The sequence below is a fragment of the Elephantulus edwardii genome, unplaced genomic scaffold (genome assembly GCF_000299155.1).
Source record: "Elephantulus edwardii isolate Elephantulus edwardi_28Jun2011 unplaced genomic scaffold, EleEdw1.0 scaffold00437, whole genome shotgun sequence".
In the NCBI taxonomy this organism is placed as follows: domain Eukaryota; kingdom Metazoa; phylum Chordata; class Mammalia; order Macroscelidea; family Macroscelididae; genus Elephantulus; species Elephantulus edwardii.
The window spans coordinates 246,593-271,115 of record NW_006400187.1 but is presented as its reverse complement, the minus strand read 5'-3'; the positions used below and the strand labels follow the sequence as shown (position 1 = coordinate 271,115).

General features: G+C 38.0%; 1 protein-coding gene across 1 annotated transcript in view; it reads left to right on the top strand.

The window, feature by feature from the left end:
- SPAG17 (sperm associated antigen 17) overlaps positions 1-24,523 on the top strand; it is a 395,169-nt gene that overhangs the window by 133,547 nt on the left and 237,099 nt on the right. Inside the window, exons 4-6 of the mRNA XM_006902657.1 lie at positions 11,118-11,249; positions 21,771-21,984; positions 23,644-23,838. Coding sequence (XP_006902719.1) covers positions 11,118-11,249; positions 21,771-21,984; positions 23,644-23,838 — 541 coding nt within the window. The remainder of the gene's footprint in view (positions 1-11,117; positions 11,250-21,770; positions 21,985-23,643; positions 23,839-24,523) is intronic.

The following is a 24,523-nucleotide window of genomic DNA, read 5'->3' as shown; positions in this document are numbered from 1 at the left end:
AAATAATTTTTTTTAAAAAAGAAATAATAAAAAAACCCTACCTGTTAATTTCCCTAATAAACACATTAATAATCATGAATATGTTCAGTGGTTTTCATGTGGACTTTACAATGGATTAGGAGATCTAGTAACGGAGCAAGAGTCCTGGGAGGGACAGTTTAAATTGATAAAAGTCATGTGATAGAAGTACCTGTCTGACTATAGACATGAATTTTGTGCTGTGGATGTTTTTGATGAGGCCTCTTCTCCCATGTAAAGTTAGTGGAGGCCAGATACCACTGCCCCATGCCACCAGCACTACTTTTATAGCAACTAGGGCCACTATTAGGAAAGTATAGGGGGGAAAACCCCCATTGCCTTGAGTTAATTTTGATTCATAGTTACCTTGCAAGGCATAGTTAAACTTCCCACAGAGTTTACAGGACTATATGCTATTCTTGAAGCATATTTCTGTATCTCTTCCCCAGGGAGCATCATTGCTATTATCAACTAAGCTCTTTAGCCATTGTCCCGCCAGGACTCCTTAGCCAGTAGTCACTAACCAAAACAAAATAGCTTCTGGGAAGTTCAAACTGCTGGCCTTTTGGTTAGCATCTCAGTTCAAACACAAAAGTGTTTTTATTATTGTTGCTGTATGTCATTAAGTTAGAACTAATGCATAGCTGACCCTCCAGCAGCTTTTCAGAGGCTTTAAATCACACAGGAGGAGATTTCTCATCTTTTTTTCCACAGTGTAGCTGGTGGATTCAAACTGTGTGTCTTCTGGTTGCCAGTGCAACCCAGTGTTACTGGCTCACGAGAATAGATTGCAAAAAGGTCTTAGTCATTTGACATGACTGAAGGCACTTTTAGAGTGGTTCAGGATTCAAGGAGAAGGAACCTGGAAAATTGAAGTGATTTCCAACCTGAGTAGTTTTTCAAGTACACGTTAAACTAACGGGACCAAAGGTCTATAGTCTCAGTTTTGCACTAGATCTGAAGAAGTATGGCAGGGTGGGGAGGCAAAGAAATGCAACTATTTAGACAAGGTACCAGATAAAGACAAAATTAGTAACGAGAGTATTTAAACATAAAATTTAGACTTGTTGTTGTTGATTGCCTTCGAGTCTAGCGTGACTCATAATGACCCTATGAACAAAAGACCTGAAGTCTTTCTATAACTATCAACATTTATCAAATCATAGAATTTCTGGAGGCATGTTAAAAACCTCTAAATCCCTCTAGCAAAGGTCAGAATTTGGTCTGGAGGCTTAGGAGGAATGGAGCACTAGATGGGAGACCAGGAGCCTGAGTTAAGAGGTGAAAACTCCTACTGTGAGACCACATAGTGTGGTGATTAGAAACAGGAATTAAGATGCACATAGCCATGGTTCAAATTGTGCTTCTATTGTTACTAGCAATGTGTTTTCTTGATCTCAGTATTTTCATCTATAAAAATAATATACACCAAAGAGTTAGTGAAGAATAAATGAATCAGAATATGTAGTGTACATACGACAGTTCTTTACTGACACGTTTTCGTGCAACCATTTGCACCTTACTCAATCTGAGGGTCTTGCAATCACCTTCTAGAGTCTGAATTCTATCTCTTGACATTTGAAAACCCTTACCTGGCAAGACAGAGATTTTGCAGTTGCTAGGCGCCATAAAATGACTCCACCTCATAGTAACCTTATGAAAAGCAGAACACAATGTTGCTCAATCCTGCATCTTCACACAATTATTGCTAAAATCATAGCCTGACAATAAACATCCTTATAGGCATTATTGTTATCTTTATTTCATATATGAGTATATTCTGTATCTACATATGCATAAGATTCTGTGGGAAAACTTAGAGAGTTGAATGGTTTAAGGTTTTGATCTTTTAAATTCATAGAAGAGAAAAACCAAGTTCAGAATAAGAAAGAGCTAAGTCCCTTAGGGACATATGCATGAAGACAATATGAGAGTTGTTAGGAGAAAAAAGGTCACTAGAAGCTGAAGGAAACAAGGATGACTTCAGAGAGGTGCAGGCATCTAGGAACTAAGAAAAAGATCTTGATTGGACACAAAAAGAAAAATAAAACTTGCCCTGTTAATAAAAATGAGGTGTTGCTAGCACACATCTTAAGAACGATCCTGCTGTTTATATGCCATTCTTCCACAGACTATCATCTTATTCCATTTCGTGGGCCTTTATATATATTTTTTAAATATACAAAACCCAAAATATTTTAAAATAATAAACTCCAAACACACAAAATAAAAGGGAAACTTAGTTTTTCCCACCTTTAAAGAGTAATCCCAGCAAACATTTCCAAAGTGGAGTCCTGTGTTTCTTGGTGTGAGCTTGTTAGATGTTCAGAATGCACACATCTCTTGAGAGATTCATCACATTTCAAATTATACACGTCTGTTAAAGCATAGATCTGTTATACCTTCCATATATTTGTTATTGCTGCTCCTGAAACTTCCTTACAGCCCCAAAGAGGTCTTAATCCCTGTCAAACGTTATTATGTTACCGACTTTTATGTAGTCTTGAAAGGAGTTGTTTATTTAGTTTCAGTGACTCCTTGTTACTGCCAAATATTATTTCATTTCAGCACAGATGTAAGGGGTCCAATGACTGGAATTATTTTACAGCCCTGACATTGCCGAGGGATGGATACCAGTTTAATTATGGACAGCTGTGAATGATCTGGGAGTCACCTGCTTTGGGTATTTATCCTAATTACGGAATTCTCACCAAGCTGTGGTCTGAGCCCTTAGATACTGCTCCATTTGCTTTAGAGGATATGCTGTATGCAGGTGGAGCCTACGTCCTCAGCCACCTTCACAGTTAATATTGCTTGGTGTGTGGGTTTTTTTTCCCCCTTTCCCTTCTCAAAGTGAGAAAAGTTTTCATCATTCCCATTCTTTTCTTTTTCCTCTCGTTCTGTGTCTCTCCATTGTTCTCTTTCCTTGCTACCCTTATCCTCCCAGCTGTTTTTCCAATTATGCAGCATTGGAAATTATTCATTACTTAAAGAATGTGCGTTAGGGGAACCAGCCATGTAAAGCTTCGAGTTGTGCAATGACAGTCCTGTAGCTTGGCACTCAATAAAGGCAGAAAGAATGAAGGGGAGGGGAGAGGAGAGGGGAGAGGAACGGAGAAGGAGGCTGCAAAATGGCACACTGCTCCATGTGCAAGCCCTCCATCTCATCTGGGAAGACAAAATACAAAGCCTTCTTTTTATTAGGATGTGTTTTATTTCTGTGTACATGCAAAATAGATAAAGGAAGACGAATGTGATAATGTACTAAAGAGGGACATAGATCAAAGCTTTAGGTATGTATTAGGAATATAATAAACTATTATGCCTTTCTTTTAAAATCTAAAATAATGTAATTTTTTTTTTACATTTTCTCTTTTAGTCCCAGCTTCCCTTTAAATAGATCTTGATTTTTCTTTGTCAGGATGGATGAAGGGGTGAATGAAAAGATCAGTCAGGTCCCCACCAGCTGATAGCAAATGAACTTCCTGTCTCCTGCTTTCCTGCTGGGCCTTACTCCATTCCTTCTCCCTTCCCCCCAGCATGGATATCTTGGCAGCACAAATTCCAATTCTTCCCTATGGAGAAGAAGAACTAACTTTAGTGAGGGTTTACTGTGTGTGTATTTCACTCACCTCTCATTCACCCTGCTGAGTTTTTCAGGGCAAGGTTCTGATCTGTTGTTCATTGGGTTTCTCTTAATTATAGTTCACTCGATGGCACCTAAAAACAACATAACAACAACTTTATGAGACTACTGTTATTCATCTTCTTTTTCTATATATCAGAAGGTCTCAACCAGGAGTCCTTTTGCCCATCATAGTAATGTTTGGGAGCTCTAGTGATAAAGTGATAAAGAAGTGTGCTGCCAACTCAAATAAATGCAGATCAAATCTGCCAGTTGCTCCATGGGATAATGATGGTCAGTCTCCTCCTGTGCAATTAACTACCTCTGGGAAAACCTGTAGAAGGGTCAGCTATGAGTCAATTCCAACTCAATAGTACAGAATAACAATAATGCTAGGAAACAGATTTGCTTAACACAACTGGATTGATCACAGGACTACTGCCAAAATCTTACAATGCACTAGCCCCCACAACAAAGATTTATCTATCCCACAATGTCAATAGTGCTGCTCTTTTAAAACTCTGCTGTAGAAGAAAATGCTTAGGTTTAAAGAGGGTGAGTAACTTGGTCAAGACCACCAGCTGACATTTGAGAGGACTGGGATTCAAATTCACGCTTGCCCTTCTACATTACATAGTAGTTAAGTACATAAAGCTGCAACAGCTGATTTATTATCTTTTGTATGAAAGGAATCAAAATTCCAAGTGGGAATTGTTTAATATGAGGACGTCTCAGTAAAATGAGCTCTTTGAACCATTTAAAAACTATTATTCATCCACTATTTTCATCATCAAATATACAGAATCGGACTTACCTCAAGCTACCTTTTACTCTAATCACTGAACGTTTTTTATGTTTTGAAAACCTTTGGGGGAGGGGTGAAGATAGTTCATTTGAATTTTTTTAAAAAAGCATAAAAAGATTACAAGAGAACAGATACAATCATGCTAAACAAAATACTGAAGGTGATACAGTAATGAAGTTTAATATGATGGATAAATTATACGTATCGGACATAACAGGTGGAGTGCTGTGTTGATTCTGTCATGGTGACCATCTGAGTTCACCATGTTTCTGAGGCTGTGAATTGTTACAGAAAGAGATTATCCATTTTTCTTTCATGTAGTCCATGTAGTGTGGCTTGTAGATTCAAACTGTCAGTTTTGCAGTTGCCCTACATGTAGCAGTTAGTTATTAGTGTTCCTAATTACAGTGGATTTTAAAGGCCTGCTATTTCAGAAGTGGATGTCCAATCTTTTTTTAGAGTCTGTTTTAATTTGAATGCTCAGATTTATATTATCCAAAAATGACTGTAACAGCACATCAATAGAGAATTGCCTGAAGTACAGGCTTGGTTTAGAAGAGGCAGTGGTACTAGGGATAGTATAGCTAATGTTAGGTAGATCTTGGCTGAAAACAGGTAGAACAGAGGAGTGTCTATCTGTGTTTCATTAGCTATGCAAAAGCATTTGATTGTGTGGATCACAAAAAGACTGTGACTGACTCTGAGACAAATGGGAATCTCAGGATGCTTGGTCATGCTTATGAAAAACACGTGCTTGGACCAGGAGGATCAGAACAGAGCAAGGAAATATTGCATGGTTCAAAATTGGGAAGGATGTAAACCAGGGATGTGTCCTATCTCCTTACCTTTTTGATTTATATGTAGAACTGATTATCCAGGAGGCTAATGAAGAGAAATGTGGCATCAAGATTGGAAGAAGACTCATCAACAATCTGCATTACAAATTGTTGCAAATGACATAACCCCTACTTGATGAAACTGAGGTGAGCCTGAAGTGCTTGCTGTAGCAAGTCAAGGACTGCAGTCTTCAATATTAATAAAAGCTCAACATTAAGAAAACAAAGATTCTCACCACTGGGCCAACTGGCAGCATCAGGATGGATGGTGAAGAGATTGAGATTGTTAATAGGTTTCGTTTTCTTGGCTTCACAATCAACACTCTTGGTACCAGCAGCCAGGAAATTAAAAGACAAATTGCACTGGGAAAGTTTGCTGTCAGAGACATCTCCAAAGTACTGAAGAGCAACAGTGTCAGTCTGGAGACGAAAGTGCAACAGATCCAGGCCATAGTCTTTGCAATAACTTGCTGTGCATTAGAGAGCTGGACAATGACTAGGAATGATAGAAGAATTGATGTCTTTGAGCTATGGTGTTGGAGAAGAATATTGAATTTACCATGACTGCCAGTAGAAGAAACAAGAGACCAGGCTGCTTCTTGGAGACATGGATTCTGAAGTTTCATCTGACATACTTTGGACATGTTGCAAGGAAGGACCAGTCCTTGGAGAGCAACGTCATGCTTGGGAGGGTGGAGGAACAGCACAAGAGAGGAAGACCATTGATGAGATATAGTGATTCAGTTACTAGAGTAATGGGGGTAGGTGTGTCAGAGATAATAAGATTGGCATAGGATAGAGCAGGGTTTAGGACTGTTGTACTTAGGGTCACTATGAATTGCAAGCAACTAGACAGCCCATAACAACAAATGAACATAAGTAGCTCATGTTTACACAGATAACTATTCTAGATGTGGTTTTATGTAGAAACCTACAAACCACTTAGCATGCATAGCACAATCACATTTGTATTAAAAAGTCTATACATATATATGTGCTTATAGGGCTTTGAAAATTATAGAATAATACACAATAATTCATTATTTGTAATTTCCGTTAGAAAAATTAAACAGTGGAGGAGGTTAACGAGATGTTTTCTTTTATTGTACATCCTTGTGTATTGTTTGACCTTTCTGTGACAATGACAGTTTAAAACTAAGGTGTACCTCATCAAACCATATTCTTTTCAGTCAACTGTTATACATCTGAAAGTTGGACAATAACTAAGGATGACAGAAGAAGAACTGATGCTTTTGATCTGTGGTGTTGGAAAAAGAGTACTGAGTATCCCATATTCTGTAAAAGAACAAACATGTCTTGGAAAAAGTACAGTCAGGGTACTCCTTAGAGACTGGGATGAAGACGCTTCATCTGCAGACTTTTTGCAGGTTTTTAGGAGAAGCCTTGGAAAAAGATGTCAAGTTTGAAAAACTGAAAGGCCAGCGAGGAAGATGAGGAAGATGAGGAAGATCTTTGTTGAAAAAAATCCTCAACAAGATCAGTTGATGCAGTGTCTGTAACAATGGGCTAAAGAAGATCAGAAAGGAAGAGGATGGCACGTGACAAGGCAAGGCTCAGATCATTGTTCATAGAGTCACTGTGAATCATTTTGGACTTGAACGCCTCGAACAATAACCATGATGATGAGGAAGTACTGAATGAATATTTAATCAACCACATGTTAATAAAATAAATATGTTATCATATAAGTGGAAATAGTTACCCAACCCAGAAGAATGTGAAAGGAAAAGAAAGAAAACAGAGTGAACATATCATATGTATCAAAGTCCTGTTTGTTCAGCGCTGTACTAGTCTAAAGCCTTATTTCTCACTCTGTGAATCTTTCTCAGAACCTAGCATGTCTGGTAAGGAGCTCTGGTGGCTGGCCCTTAGCTGGCTGGTCAAAAGACCAAGCTTCTAATTCAGAGTAGCTAATTCAGAAACCCCTTTATGGGAGTAAGGTGGGCAATCTCCTTCCATTAACATTTATAGCGTCAGAAGCCCAGTGGAGGGTTGTTGTGAGTCAGAATCAACTCAATGGCAGTAAGTTTTCCTTTTGAGCACCATGGTAGCATGTGCTGTGCTAGTCTGGCCTAGTTAAGCTCTCTATGTTATTATGGATTCCACTGCTGCATATCCAAACCAATGCTAAATCATTAACTCAAGAATAATGGATTAAATATGAAGTCAAAAGTCTATGAATTATTAGCTGCTGCAACCCACAGACTCCCAAGAAAGTCCTGAAGTTGGTAGCTACTTGGATCTCATGAAGGAGGTTTCCTTCAGCCCATCTTGTTCCTCTTGCCATATACAACACATTGCCTTTCCTCTTACCTCCTCCACCAAAGTCAGTTTCCAAATCTGGGAGAAGAATCCAAATCATCACACTAATTCAAATTTACCCAGGATTGAACATGCAAGTAAAGTAATGCCTCAGGCTACTCCACATACCTCCTCACCCAGCACATTTCTCCATTTCAATAAGTCTCATTTGCCCATAAAACCTGGGGTTTTTGTTTGTTTCCAACTCATGCCAGGCTTGTTTACTTGGTGTTTTAGATTGATGAGGATCTGGGTTTTAACCCACACAGGACTATTTTTTCCCCCTAGATCTGTAGTTGTTGTGTGCTGTTGAGTCAGATCCAACCAAAGCTGACCCTCCAGCCCTTCTTCAGAAGCAGTAAATCACACAGGAAGAGATTGCTCATCCATCTCCTGTGGAGCACTTGGCGGACTGGAACAGCTGGAGGATTTGACTGGAGCAGCTGGAGGATTTGAACTCTGTGCATTTGAGATTGTAGCACAATTTCTTACCACTAGGCCACCAGAGCTCCCTAGTTCTGGAAGCCTGAATTTTGTCTCCTCCACCCTTACCAGATCACTATTCTTCTTGTCTCCATCGTTCATCCCTTCCAATACGTTCAACACCACCTACTACAACCACACACAAACACAGTGTGGATACTAGTGAAGTAACCCTCCCAATGCTGGAAGGTTGAAAAGTTAATTATTAACTGTAATTGGTTCAAAGAAGGGAAGGGAAATTTTTCCGAGATGTTAGTGTAAAGTAAGATTTCCTCTTTAAAATGCACTTCCTATTCAGTTTTTTTTTCCCCTCACTCCCTCAAAGACTTACCCTTCTAACAAAGATTCTCCGAGGTTTTTTTCTTCCCCTAGTCTGAGACCTAACTACTAACTGTGGATTGGGTAGACTTTTGAATTATAGAGTATGAGAAGAATAATTCTCACTGGAAATTAATTTGGAAATATTCTTGTTCTGCTCCTCCTGGGGAGGACTCACATATTTCCGTCTCAGGTTTTCAGTTAAGCATAGTCTAGTATTTGCATTCATTTTTCCAAGAATTCACAATTGCATTCTCTCTGTGGGAAGAGAAAGAAAGCACCTTCTGTGGGGCCAGTCTCCTCAGAACCCCTTGGAGGAGGAAAAGTCTGTCTGCTGCCTGCACTGCTATCTCTTTCTCCAGGGACACCAGGCAAGGAGCCTCATCTGCCTTGATTGGCTTTGTTTGGCCTGCGGCTGTGTGACTGATAGAGGGAACTCCCACCAGACCATCCTCAATGCTGTCACCGCTCTAACTTACCGAGCCCGAGTGTCATGAGGACACAGTGCCTGGTGAGGACACCAGCAAAGAGCCTCACATGTCCCCATTGCTCCACCCCACACCCATTTCAGAGCAGGATATTTTGATGCTGTGCCAGGTTTTGCTTGAAATTCAGCACTCCACAAGTTTCAGATGGGCCAGAAATAACTTTTAGGGCCAGCAACATACCTTTCTCTTGGGATGTTCTGTTGTATTTTGAGTACGTTTCAACACCGTGAGGTAGCAGTCATAGACCCGGAGACAGCAGGCTAGAGAGCAACTCCAGAGACATCCCATCCATCAGTATGACGCCGGGCAGGCTTCCCCCAAGCCACCCCAGACATGGGTAAATATCCTGTGTTCACAGGTCATCAGGCAAAGACTGCACACCACTCTTCAGTAACCTATTTTAGTGTTAACTGCACTTCAACACTTTCTTTATATTTGGATTGCAGGGAAACACGCCATCCAAGGCTGAGCTTAAAAAATTGAAATTTTCGTATTTCCAACCAGATGTCACATAGCCAGTCTGATTGTCAGCACACTGGGACTGAAAAATGTCATTTCAAATTGAATGCTGACATCTACCCTTGGGGTTGAGCCCATCAGACAGCTTTCATTTTACAGTAAATGCATGACCCATACACAGTCCCCGTTAGGAGTCCTTTCAGTCTTGAATCTGAACGTCATTTAAGGTAAGACCTTGCAGGTGGATCGCTATGCCTCTCTGCTCCTAACAGCACAGCCATGATTCCCTCCCTCCACACTGTGTTTGCTGAAATAGAGCTGTAATAAATGACCAAAAGAGTGTGTTTTGTGGAGAGTGTTTGCTTTGAGACAGGCGAAGCCTTCTGGTGCTGGGTCTGCTCCTTTGGTTTGGAAAAGGCTGCCTGAACGGAGTCCTTCCCCGAGTTTTCCCCTTCTGCAAGTCAGGAAACCCCGATGTGATGTCTAAAGGGCTCCAGTTACATTCTGGCGCGAAAGAGTCCGCTGAGTCTTCTGCAGTTAGAAGCAAAATAGCAAGCTCCTTTCCTTTGGGTTGTTTCCTTGGCAAAGTGGAAATTCCTATGGAACTGACCAGTTCTGGAAAGCCCTGAGCCAGGGCTCTTACAGGCCGCCGACAAGACACTGCTCAGTGAGCCGCAGTGTGCGCGGTCATCGTCTCAGCCCCAGGGCCCGCAATTGACACCATATGCGCCCCGACGCGTAATTGCTCCGAGGGGGGAGAAGAGCAACATGTCAGAACATTTTCGTAACACCTAATTCATCCCGAGGTTATAAATAAATCCGATGCTTGCCCGAAAACAAAAGTCGAAAAATGCTTGGACTAGATTACTTTTGTGTCAGTGCTTCCGGCGTAGGTGAACTTTATTAGAGAGACAACATGCATAAAGAGAAACACGTAACGACTTTTTATGATATATTTTATGTGATTTTATTTTTTTTGCAGTAAATAAAGTGGTTATGGGGCTCCAAGGAAAAAGAGCCCAGATGTTAGAGAGTTGTGTGAAATTTAGGGGAAACAAGCTGTAAAAAACACAGTCGTAAAACAGGCTGTCAGTGCCACACATCTGGACAATACAGCTGTATGTTCCCAGTGGCTGTCGTCACCCAAAGAAAACTCAATAACCTTATTTCACCCCAATTAGGCTGCATACCAACAAAATCAACATTAAATTGTGGGTAGGGGGAGTTGAGGAGGGATAAGAACATTGTTATGGAGCCTCTATGTCAAGTAGCTTTTATCTTCCATTCAACTTTGGTCACTAAGAAATAAAAGACTGTCTAACATAGCTATTTTGATTATTGTAAACCTCTATTTTAAGCTATAATATCCTAATAAGTCAGCATTTGACAGGTTGTACTCTTGGCTTTGGCACACAACAAAAGACCTTGGGTAGCATGAAGCTAACCCAGTGGTCATCCTGAAAGGGAGCTCTCTTCTCTTTCACTCCTTTCTTCAGCCCTAAGACAAGCAATGTCATGGGAAGCCCTGTCTGCTTTATTGGAAAAAAGTAGGACAACCCAATTTAATTCTAAGAAAAAGGGCAAATGTTACTCTTTATGATGTTCAGGCTTTTCCCCTGAACTTTTTTTGGGCCAGCAATGAATCACCATTGCAGCAATACAAAAATTTCAAAATGCAAAATGGCATATTATCTTTCCATCATTGATAGATTGTGCCAAAGGTTATAGCATGCCACTCTCCCTAATACTGTTTTTCTTGATAGGTGCTATTGGCAGCAAAGGCACTTATGGACAACGGAGAAAAATTAACATTACCACTGATAGGGAAGCTCTTAAAATTTCAGCTTCTCCAGATTAAAGCGAAGGACCAGCAGCGACGAGAAAGTGAGAAGAAGGTACTATACAATGTGACGGTGGGTATGCCAAAGGGAGTGAGCATTGCATGAAACCCAGCCAGCTTTCACCAGAGCCACATCCTCTCCACCCACATAAGCTGCCTTTAAGTGTTGCCTAGCAAATTGAACTTTCACCTCAGCCTACTAGGGAAAAGCCTATCCAAAAATCTACTGGAGGAATTATGATTTCATAAAGACAAACACATTAAAAAATAGTTTCCATATATATAGAAAAAGCATAGGGTCATACAAGAGTAATGAAGAAAACCGAGAAAGAGACACAGCAGGGAGTCAGGATAAGTAAATGAGAGAGAAAGAGAGAGAGAGAGAGAGAGAGAGAGAGAGAGAGAGAGAGAGAGAGAGAGAGTCCTGATAAAGATATTTTATAGGACAGTCAGTAGAATACCTATTAATAGACTGCATCTGCTCTTTCATAATAATCTGAATACTTTTACAGCACTCAATTCTTTCTATTCCCACATTACACATCTGATTATTTCTTCACATGTGCATTTTTCATTTAATTTACCTATGGAAATCAATCTGTGCATTTTTCAACGATTTCTATTTACATGTGAAGAACTGTTTTAAAATACTTTTTGTAAAGGGATGCCACATTTAAACCATCTGCATTTATCATTACAAAAACTGAATCATGGAATTTTTTCTTTTATTTTCCAAATCATTCAGAAATATTTTCAAACTCAAATACCCCCATATGTACGTGTGTGCCATGTGTAAGCACACATGTGGCTGTATGAGATGGACTTACATGTAAGCTGCTTATTCAGGCTCTTAAGTAGAAGAGGTTAAAAAGAGAGTTGCTTCATAGAAGAAGAGAGAGAACAATATATCCCATCTTTACTTTTATTAAACCCCAAAATCTAGGTTTTCTATTTGAGTTGGACTTTTGACAAGATAATCTTGGGGGGAGGGAATAATTATATCACCTTGCATTTGTAATTGAGTATTGTTCAGTGATATTCCACGTATACCATCTTATTAGAAGACATATATTTTCTCCAAGAAAATTCTGCTCATAGAGACACGGTAAAAATATAGTTTTTCAGGTATTGAAGCTGTTTCCATCCTCTTAAAGAATTATTCTTTAAGAAATAATGACGGAGGTTAAGATCTAGAGGGGAAAAAAAGGAAATTTTTAAACTAATGTTGAAACTTCTTTTCCTGCTTGTTTAAATTCCAGTGTCATACGGGAATCTGGATTATGAAAACTAAATTGTGTATCCTCCGAAATTCCTACACCTTGTGTTTGCCCTGTGCTTTCGCACTGTATTTGCAAATGCACAGAAGAGTGCTGATTTTCCAGTCTGACAATGAATTTCAGTCAGAAATTGTGAGAAGGGATAGTTTTAGATTTTACTTCATAAAGGGTAACAATGAGTTGAATACCCCAGCATTTGGGGGGGAAATTCTTAGAGTGAGCAATGATTTAAAAATATTGCGGCACTATTATTTTGCACAGCAGTTCTCAAAATGAAAACTCTAAAATACAAGCATGAGATTCTGAAGATACAGGAATACTCTTAATTATTAATTATATTGAAAATTTGAGAATCTTCATAAATTAAAACTTGAACTTGAAGTATTCAGAGAAGGCGGGAACCCAAACCCTAATAGATTAAGCAAGAGAATTCCTTAAATAATTAACAGCCAATAATTACATAATCTAATTTGATGTCTTCATCAGACTGGTTTCCCATAGGACTAGCCTCAAATCTCTGAGTTGCAACCATATGAGTAAGTGCTAAATAAATTGATGAAAATTAATTGGAATAGAATCTTCCTCAGAAAGTACATTTGGTAAAAGCAAGGTTAAGGGAGTTGTTTGAGTAGTGATATAATCTATGTTCATTTCAACAATACTGCCCAAGAGGTCAGTTGGAACAATTGAAGTTAATTCTTGTCAGCCAGAAATTTTTGGCAGAAAGCAAAATTACTACAAATTATGTAAAACTGACACCATGCTGTGGGTTAGAAAAGGGGAGGTGTGGGGCATGGAAAGAGAGAGAGAATTTTCCCAATTTCTTTCTCTTTCCTGAACCTAGGATGAGATTCTGAGATTTCTTCAAGGGAGTGACTCGTGTTCTTCAGATTCGTAAACTTCAAAATGAAGTCTTTATAGATGTTTTCTTTAAATGCTAAATCTATCAAATTTTGTCTTAAAAATTATGGTAACCAGAATAGTTTAAAGTGCCAATTCAGTAAAAATATTATTATTTTATTATGTGTTAACCTAGGCTATGCTTAAAATTGAACTTCCTTTGTCTATGAAGGAAGTTTGCTGGCTGGCTAATATTATAAGTGATAATACAAAGAACATTATTTCTTAGAAGAAACAGCTGGAAAGCACATAAATTTAAAGCATATGTATTTATAGGATGCAAATTCTTGCCTCTAATTGCAAATGAATTTAATAAATTTGAAAGCTGTTATCTATTTCAAAATACCGTGCTAATAATTTCCAAATATACATCATCTAAAGAAAATGTCCGGTATTCATATAAATACATTGTAACATGTCAGAACTTCTGATGTTACTCTCAAACAATTAGTCCCAAATAATTGATTTCATTATCTTAAAATTTGAATAAAAGGGGTTTATGTTGAGAAATGATTTTTTTTTTCACATGTACAAATAGTGTCTCAGCATGTATTATAGATTTTTACCACGGAAAACAAATGCCACCATTATCAATAGTTGTTCAGGCATTAATTAAATGACTATTTACTGAAACCTTACAGTACACTGTTGTTCTTAAGTAATGTTGAGTCATAATTCATTACTGACCCTCCAACAGATTTGCAAAGGCAGTGTATAAAAAGGGAAGAGATTATCCATCTTTCTCCCACTGAGAAGCTGATGGATTTGGATTGTATGACTTTTGGTTGGCAGAGCAACTCCTTAATATTGAGTCACCAAAGATCTTACAGTATATTAGGTATTTATATTGATTTCTATTCAAAGCCATATTTTAATATTGTCATTAAGTGGAAGAAAATAATATTTTTGCTTAAAATCATATTTTTGCTTTACTTAACTCCAAGTTATAGATCTTAAGTAATAGTATATCTTAAGGTAAACATTTATTAAAATATAAAACAATTATGAGCCAAAATATATAGATTACATTACATTAAGAATGCAACAGGTTAAAAACACCTGATCATAAAAAATAAAGAGGGAAAAAGAGATATAAAGAAAAGATGTTAATTTTTTAAGTAAATGTCATCTTACATATCTTAGTTGGGTTTGTAGCACTTGCACAGGCTTTCCGAAGATTCAAAGACATATTCTATGTTTATTATTGTATATGCCTTGTTGCATAAATGCTGCCAAAGTGAACAATATACTGTAACTTTTGGGTTAAAAAATGAATCTTTATTTTTCAGAGTATTTTTGGAGCTAATTTAGAGATCAGTTTTTTTTTCTTTTTCTAGATTATATGCTGGCTTATATATTATACCGGTTTCCTTATTTTCTGAGGAACCAGAATTAAAAAAAAAAATTAAACAAATATATAGCCAAGAGGATCATATTGGAAAACATTCCTTAAAATAATTAAAAATTAAAATCCCTAAATGTGAAAATATATCATAATGAAACCACACTCAACCGAGAATCTCCTGTTAAGGAGGGACTAAATGAAATTGGAGAAGTTTTCACAGACGTTTTCCAGCTTGCTTCAGTGGAAACCCCGAAACACTGGAAACTAGCCAATGCCATTTTTTTTTCATATTTTGTTTAAAAGAAAGGCCATAGGGACATACCAGGAAATTACAGGCTGGTTAGTTTTGATTCAGTTGTGGTTAAAATCTTCAGAAACTATTTTAAGAAATCAAACAGAGGAAGAGCAGGAACTTGGTTTAGAGGGACCCGTGTGGTTTCAGGAAAGAAGTAACTTGCTTCACTTACTGGGTGGAATTCTTTAAGACCAGGTTATCAAAATGGGAATACTATGAGCAGGATTATTTGACATAAGGAGTTACAAACACTCAATAATTCAGGGAAATAATAAATGACTCCTTGGCTGACTTACCTGTAAAACAGATTACTAATTTTTTTAATTAATAAAAAAAAATGTTGGACTTTAGGACTATTTTAAAAGAGGTGTACACATGTAAAATATATGAATATTTCAATTTTAAGTATACTTGTAGAGTTATGGCAACTAATAACAGTTAGCTATCATCATTGACTGTTACCACCCAGATTCATTGACATTATGTTAAATATTTTATCCTTGAAACAACTCTAGGAAATAAAGTATTATTACCAGTTTATAGCTAAGGAAACACCAAGTGTGGGAAGTTAAGTAATTTTCTAAAGGTCAAAAACGTATACAGTGCTAGAGATGAGGATCAAAGTCAGAACTATTAGACACCAAAGACATTGTTATTAACCACTATTTTTAGCCCTTGAAATTCTCAGTAATTATGCAAAATTACTCTAGACTCACAATCAGTTGAAGGCCCGAGCAGAAATTTTTCGCTATAGAGAATGAATTTGCTCAGTGATCAACTGACAACCATGCAGACCAACAAAAGTATCTTAAAGCTAAATATGGGTGGCAAGGAGCTGCAACTACAATCTCAGAGGCACACGGTTCGAATCCACCAGATGCTCTGCCGGGAAAAGGAGGGACAATCTCCTCCTGTACCAGTCAGATCTGATTTGACGGTACACTCACACAAAAATTTAAAAAAAAAAAAGTAAAAGCTAAATATAAGGACAGTAATCAAGGTTAAGGAAAGGAGCAAAGCCTCAAAACAAAGACTTGAGTTAACCAAGCACACATTCTCAAGGGGATGGTGGCTTAATTTCTAGCTTTGACCTTCCCCCACCCACCAAATTATAATGAATTTCTGAAAAAAACCTTAAAACTAAACTTCCTAACATAGTGGCTGCAAATTTAGGATCAAGAATAGCAGCTATTGAGGATGGCAGTAGTAAGGATATACATACATATATCAATTTGATGGCACTTAACAGCAACAAACTCCTATGGCATATAGTGGTTTATATTGAAACAAGTTGCAGTGCTTCCTGTGAGGGTAAGATATACAACAGATTGTTACATAGATAGATAGATAGATAGATAGATAGATAGATAGATAGATAGATAGATAGCACTTGCACAAGTGAGCCCTCTGGTATACTAGAAGTAAGGAGCTGTGTTGCAATTCAAAGATATGTGGTTGAAACCCACCACCAGCTGTTCCATAGGAGAAGGTGAGCAACCCCCCCAGGCAATTTACAGTCTCTGGAAACCTATCAGAGGTTCACTGATGAGTTGGTTAATTTTTAACAGCATGTAACAGCCATCCTCATCATCTCTGACATGCTTGAGCTCATTATTATATTTTGTGTCAATCTATCTAATTAAGGGTCTTCCTCTCCTATGCTAACCTTCTACCTTTCCATGTCTTTCCAAAGAATATCTCCTCCTAATAACCTACCCAATATTTGTGAAACTAAATGTGACTATCCTTGCCTTTAAGGAGCATTATCATTGCACTCTCTCCAAGATATGTTTGTTTATTCTCTTAGCAGTCTATGGAATTTTCAGTATTCTTCTCCAACAGCACAGCTCAAAGGCATTGGTTCTTCTGTCATCAGTATTCATTGTCTAACTTCAAGATATGCAACAAGTTGTTGAAAAGACCATTGCTTGAATCAGGTGCACCTAGTCTTGAAACTGATATCATTGTTCCTCAGCACTTTGGAGAGGTCCTTAACAACACATTTTTCCAATGCAATAAGTGTTGTTATTTCTTGACTGCTGGTACCGAACGTCTTGATTGTTGATCCATGTAAGACTAAATCATTGATAACTTCAATCTTTTCACCATCTATCATGATGTTATTGACCTATTGAATCAGTGGTGATAATTTTTGTTTTCTTAATTTTGATATGTAATCCATATTAAAAGCTGTATTTCTGATTTTCTACAGCAAGCATTTCAAGTTCTTTTCATTTTCAACAAGCGAGTTTGTGTCATCTGTATAACACAGGTTGTTGACAAGCCTTCCTCTGAGCCTGATTTCACATTCTTCTTCATTAAGGTCATCTGTGCTCACAGATTGAATAGATATAATCCACATCTTTCTCCCTTTGAAACCATGTAGTGTTCCCTGCTTTGTCAGATAACATCCAGGGTTGCATCTATTTGTAGAAATATATCAATTGGTATCTCATCCACTCATTACCACTGGTTCTTGATCATATGCTACTGCCTGGACTGGTTCCATGTCAGTCAATTCTTCTTAGTGCAGTGATTCTGTATTTCCCCCATCTTCTTTTGATACTTCCTAGATCATTCAAGATTTTCTAGATAGCATCCTTTAATATTCTTGCAACTCAACGCTTAATCTGTTGTTCAGTTCTTTCAGATTGAGAAATGCCTAATGAGTTCTTTCCTTTTAATTTTCTAACTCCAGCTCTTTGCACATTCCATTCTAATAGATTTACTTCTTGAGATATTCTTTGAACTCTTCTGGTCAATTCTCTTACTTTAGCATTTCATCCTTTTGGTTTCACTTCTTGACACTCTAGTGTAAGTCCCAGAGTCCCTTCTGACATTTATTTTGATATTTTCTTTCTCCTTTGCCTTTGCTTTCTTCATGAATGATATGTTTGAAGTCATCTCCCAAATCATCTGGTTTTTAAACTTGAGTGCTCAATGTCTCAAACCAATTCTTGAGGTGGTTTTTTTAAAAATTCAGGTAGGATATGGATATATGTAAGGTCATATTTTTGTTCTTGTGGACTTGTTTTAATTTTCTTCAGCTTCATTTTGAACTTGCACAGGAGGAACTAATGGTATAGTCCACAGTCAGCACCTGGCCTGATTTTGACTGTTGATATTGAACTTCCTCAATTGTTCTTTCCACAGATATAGTCCGTACATATGCATGAATATATATATACCTATGTTTATGAATATTAACAACAACATTTATACATATACTAACTGTATATACATAGGGAGCTCTAGAAACTTAGAGGCTAGGGGCTGTGTGTTTCTCAGAGTGCATTCTGTGAATATTAGAACAGGTCTCCATGAAAAACCAATTATACTCTTTTCTTGGAGATTCATACCACCAATTAACTTACCAAAGACTGAAGAGATCTGTGAAAAGCAACCTGTTTCATGTTTAGCCTACTATTTTCCATTCCAACTTTACGTCATAAATGTCTGTCTAGTAGATTTACTGAGCTTTGACTGTCTGGGAGCGGAAGAACAGATCATCTGAGGTAGAATAAAAATTTTAGGAATACTTTGACATCAGAAAATCATCAGAAATAAAATTGGATATAAAACAGTTAGAAGTATGAAATAATTAGATTGCACTTATAGAGAGGGAAGTGCTTGCTGCAGAGGGTAAAGGACCAGCCTTCGATATGGATTGAGGCTGAAATCAAGAAGACAAAGATTTTCACCACTGGACCAATTGGCAACATCAGGATGGATGGTGAAGAGATTGAGATTGTTGATAGCTTTAGTTTGCTTGGCTCCACAGTCAACATTCTTAGCACTAGCAGCCAGAAAATTAAAAGATGTATTACAATGGGAATGTCTTCTGTTAGGGACCTCTCCAAAGTACTGGAGAGAAATGGTGTCACTCTGGAGACTAATGTGCACCTGATACAGGCTGTGGTCCTTTGCAATCAATTGCTATGTATCAGAGAGTTGGACAGTGACTGAGAAGGATAGAAGAAGAATTGATGCCTTTGAGCTGTGGTGCTGGAGAAGAGTATTGAATATACCATGGACTGCTAAGTAAACAAATAGGTTCATCCTGGATACGATTAAATCTGGCTGCTCCATGGAAGAAAGGATTCTGAAGCTTCGTCTGACATACTTTGGACATGTTGCAAGGAGGGGCCAGTCCTTGGAGAAGAACATCATGCTTGGGAGGGTGGGTGGACAGAGCAGGAGAAGAAGACCCTCTATGAGGCAGATTGATTCAGTGCCTAGGGTAATGGAGGTAGGTGTGTCAGAGACTGTAAGATTGGCACAGGATAGAGCAGAGTTTAGGGCTGTTGTATATAAGGTCACTATATGTCACTGGTGACTCAATGGCATATAACAACAACAATTAAGATGAGAATAAGTTGAGATTAATGATTATAGGTAGCTGTCAACTTGACATTCAGCTGAGTATGTGAAATGCTAGGACTTTTTTTTAGGTGTTGGTAGAACCAGAATCCGACATCTGCTATGTAACTTAACTAATTGAGAAACACCATCCCCAGGGATCATCTTTCAGCCAAACAATAGGCAGATCTATAAAGTAAATAGTCACACCCAAGAGGAATGAGGTTCTCAGTGAAACCAGAAGAGACCAAAAAGGCAGAATTTGCCCATAAGCAATTAGAAAGCAATAAGAGGCAGGAAAGACAGGCAAATGAGGAACCAAGGGAGGGAGTGAGATGTGTGCTGTTAAATCGAGAGGATCACAATTAGTGTCACAAAACATATAATATATATAAAATATTCAATGGACAACTAACTGCAATGTAAAATTTTGTTCAATTCACAATATAATGTTCAAAAAGAAAATGGGACGAGGGGAAGTTCAATGCCTATCTAAAGCTTCTTGCAGTAGGAGATCCTTGGTAACTAACTTCAATGCCATTTCAAATGATGAATAGCATGTGTTCCCCAAACATGATAGGGAGTGGGGCCTTTTGGATGTATCCCTCCCAAATTCTTGCCTTCAATTTGCAGGAATTTCCTCTGATTTTTTTTAAGATTTTGAGCAGATGACCATAATATGGTAATATGTATGCTATGTTATTCTGAAGCAAGAGTGACTAAAGAGTTTGTAAACAAAGGTTAGTTGACGACTTAGCAGATAGTCAACTCTACTGAGTCCTCAGATAGCCTGGCTGTCTCTTTTTCTCCTGGATTTCATAACTACATCCATGATTAAAAATTTGAGAGAATAGAGAAGGAAGGAAAGAAAACAGAAGATAATCTTCCTATGAATGAGATATTGGCAGGAAAGATATTTCAGTCAAGTTAAAATTCTAGGCCTAACCAATCAGTCATTATCCACAATGGTAGCTTAGTCTATAGAAAGTTGCTCTGCTAACCAAAGGCCAGGCCTTTCTGGCATTTCAATCCATCAGCAGTTCCAAGGGAGAAATGTGAGCAATCCCCTCCCATGTGATTTACAGCCTCAGAAATCCTATAAAGAGTCATATCTATATTGGGTCCCACTCAAGGAAATGAGTTTAAGTTTTGATCTCACTAATCCTTCCATCTTTTGCTCATTTCCCTGTCCTGCCAAGGAACAATTGTTGGGAACAGCGCAGATTCACCACCATTAGAGCAACAAAGCTAGGTGGAGATGGAGAGTGATAGACACCACTGGCACTAACTCTAGGTGCTAAAGCAGAATTGGAATCTCCAGAAACTTCAACATCTAGATGCCACATAGAATGGGGAAATATGTTTCTTTCCTCAAAAAATCACCTACCTACCCCCAGCATGTCTCAGACCAGGGTTTTTCAGACTTAAATTCCATGAACTAAGGAAAAATAAATATATATCAGAATCCAAGGTGTTACTACACTAACTTTGAAAATTTGGTTTTGTTTTTAATTTTATTGAATACAGGGAAGGAAAACCCCACAAAAACATATTCTGGACCTTCTGAATGGTTACTGGAAGAACATGTCTCATCAAGTACTGACACATTTCAATACAAACTGTATCTATAAATACCTAGTTACATAATTAAATAGAACACAAAGATTTTGGCATTGTTTGAAAAGAAAGATATGGTCGGGCCAGTCGGTATCTACATTGCAGATAGCAATCTAAGCATGCTCCAGAGCACTGGGTAGAGAATTCATGTTGCCAACTGACATTTTGTTCCCACCTCATCATTGAATGCACAGTTTCCAAAATGATTTTTGACCTCTAAAAGTAATTGATGTGCTACTTATACATAAAAAATATATGTATCATGGAGATTTTAAAAATACATTGTTATTTCTGTTTTCCTTTTTTTCTTTTATCTTAATTTCATTTTTAATGAACAACTCAATCCATCTCTAAGACTCAAAGTGTTCCCCAGGCTTAGCCAAAAGAGAAATCTGAAATCTTGGTACCATGATGTACTTAGAACCATCCTTTCTTCCCCTCCCCTCCTCACTAAACAACGGACCTGGTTTATTAGAATATACTTTACTCTCCCTTGAGATGGTGCCTCTTTCCAGAAGGCTCCTTATGTAAACAGCTTCCTGGCACCACCCCTCCAGTATTCATCTGTAAATGTGCTTGCATTGCAATTTAGGCTCAAATTGAGATCTCTATTGCTGACCTGGGGGATGAATTAATAAAAAACAAATGAGTGAACAAGTGAATGAAATATATAAATACTGTTCAATTAAATTTATCTGCCAAAAAGTCATTGCTTGTTTACTGTATTTTGAGGAGAAAACAAAAACAAAAAACCCAACACACCAACAAATGTTCTCTTTCCAGACGGTAGAAGACAGATTTAAGTTAGAGAAAGAAAAGGGGAAAGGAAAATCTCCCAAAGAGAAGAAGACCCCAAATGCCAAGGCTGCCAAAGGAGGAGGAAGTGTTACAGGAGGAGGCGGGAAAGGAAAGGATCAGCCTGAGATAAGCACAGTAGTGAAGAAGACCACCGACTTAAAACGGAGGGGAGAGGAAGATGAAACCAAGCGCTACATTGGTCAGTAAGATGTTTCTCCACTGGTTTGTTTTTACTTCTTGTTCTATAACCTTTGAAATGACTTGAAAAATTAATAACTATGCTTTACCTTTTCCACGGGAGAAGTGTGGGCAATCTCCTCCTGTGTGATTAATTGCCTCCGAAAACCTGCTGGAGGGTCAGCTGTGGGCCAGTTCCGACTCAGTGGTACACTACAACCTTTTCCAGTCTTTTCACTTTGCACAAAACCTTAAATCTCTTAGCACCTGTGACACCATAATAGAAAAATACTTCTCTGTGCAATTCATTTGTACTTTCAAAACATATGTATTTAGCACGTTAGCACGTGTCTTGCTACAGGCACATTCACAGAGAGCAAGATGGTACCCCTAAGAAGCTTAGTATTTTGTTGAGGACAAAGACCTTTCTGCATAACTATAAGACCGAGTGATTATTTCTATGATATACAAGTTGAATGTAATAAAATCAGACATACTCATTTGTGATTCATGCAGAACATAATGCTTTTTGACCCCAGGTTCTCTTACTGTTCATTTGGCCTAGCCCTAGTGGTATAGTAGGTTAAATACCAGATTACTAATGATTAGAATCAACCCAACAGCACTTGAATACTTTTGGAGATTAATTAGAAATTTTTTTCTTTTTATATTACTGAAGTAAAAAAACAATTTTTTTTACGTGCTGTAAGTAATTCATTGCCCACCCCCTTACATTCAGATGGAATTATCTGTTATTATCAGCATTATATTTTACATGAGATGATGGACTTTCACAATCTGATCAATTGAATCCTTTCACTTAACTCTGCCTTAAAACCCCCTGGACTTAGGAACAATGACAATGATACCATTGGTCATATCAACATTAATTCCTTTCATGATAGAAGAGAGGTCACTCAAACTTTGTGCCTCTGTTGTACTACTATAAGGTGACCTTAACAGTGAAAGAAACTGTTTTCATGTATTACCAACATTAACTAGAAGTAACCTCATTCCAAGCCCCTAGAATATCATATTTTAAGTTCAATTCATGATATTATATTAATAAAACAGCATAACCTGGGTAAAATGGGATAAAATTTTAGGAAAAAAAGGCACAATATACATTTTAGAAGTTTAATGCATTACAGTGTGGCTATATAATCTATACTACGTGCCCACACCTACTGACATAAACACACAATCCTTTTGCAGGGAACACGTCCATTTTCAGTATTTCCCTCTCCTGTAAACACCTCTACTTATAAAATCCCACAAAGCTGTAGGTACTTGTAATTCAGGAGTAAAACCAGATGTTGCTCAAAAAAGATTAGAACAAAAAATAATAATAATAATAATAAAATAAATGGTACTGCCTAAACTTTGACAGCAACCCAAGCATACATTATCCATGACCGCAGGCCACACGTATGTTTGTCCTTCTATTACACCTACGTTTCACTTACAAAAGTGATCTAATGTTTTTCACAATGGCTACAGCCTCCTTACTGGAAGGGCTATAATGAAAAGCAGTCAATATGACTGCATTCTAGCCAACTGGGTGGGGTTTGGCAAGTCAGAGGATTATAAATGCATGCATAATGTATATAGCCATTGAACTGGCGGAGTGTAACCTGTTCTTTTAAATAATGGTTGTTCTTCTTTATGGCATTTTGAACAGACGATGAGCCAGATGATGGTGCCCAGCATTACATTATAGTTGTAGGCCTCAACAATCCTCAACTATTAGCGATTATGACTGAGCTTGGCATTCCCATAAGCAGCGTGATTAAAATATCTTCAGAGAATTATGAACCTCTGCAGACACACCTGGCAGCAGTTAGCCAGCAGCAGGAAGTTTTTCTTCAGCCAGAAGGTATGCAGTCGGCTACATAACTTAGCATTCTAAAGCTAAATCCTTCACTGTTATCCACTGTCCTTAAGCTACAAATACTATTGTCTGCCCCAAACAGTTATAAGATACATACTTTATTAAATCCTTTCAATGCTTTTATTTGCTATTTATTCTTCTCGTACTAGCCAAGAGTTGTAAATTTTGCTAACGAAAATCATATTTTGTGATTTATATCCCCGTGAAGCCATGGAGATTGTACACTGCATGATGATTTGACTATACAATTACATTTTTGAGGAACATTTGATCCATAACTTTCACCTTGGGCACGGTCTGAATGCATCAACAATCTTGCACAAGCCACAGCAGTCACCAAATGCCCCAGTGTAGGTCAGAGTCTCAAATTCTTGTCCTCCTCTGATGAGGCTTCTGTGTGATAAATCTGAGGCTTTATAGACCTTAGTAGTCTTAGACTGGAACTTTGGTGACCTCGTGACAAGAAGCTTTGCTACAATCCCAAAGGCACATGTTTCAAATTCACCAGCTGCTCCATGGGAAAAGGATGGGCAATCTCCTCCCATGTGGTTAAATGCCTCGGAAAACTCACTAGAGGGTCAGCTATGGATGGGAGCATCAGGATGGATGGTGAAGAGATTGAGATTGTTCATAGCTTCAGTTTGCTCGGCTCCACTGTCAACACTCTTGG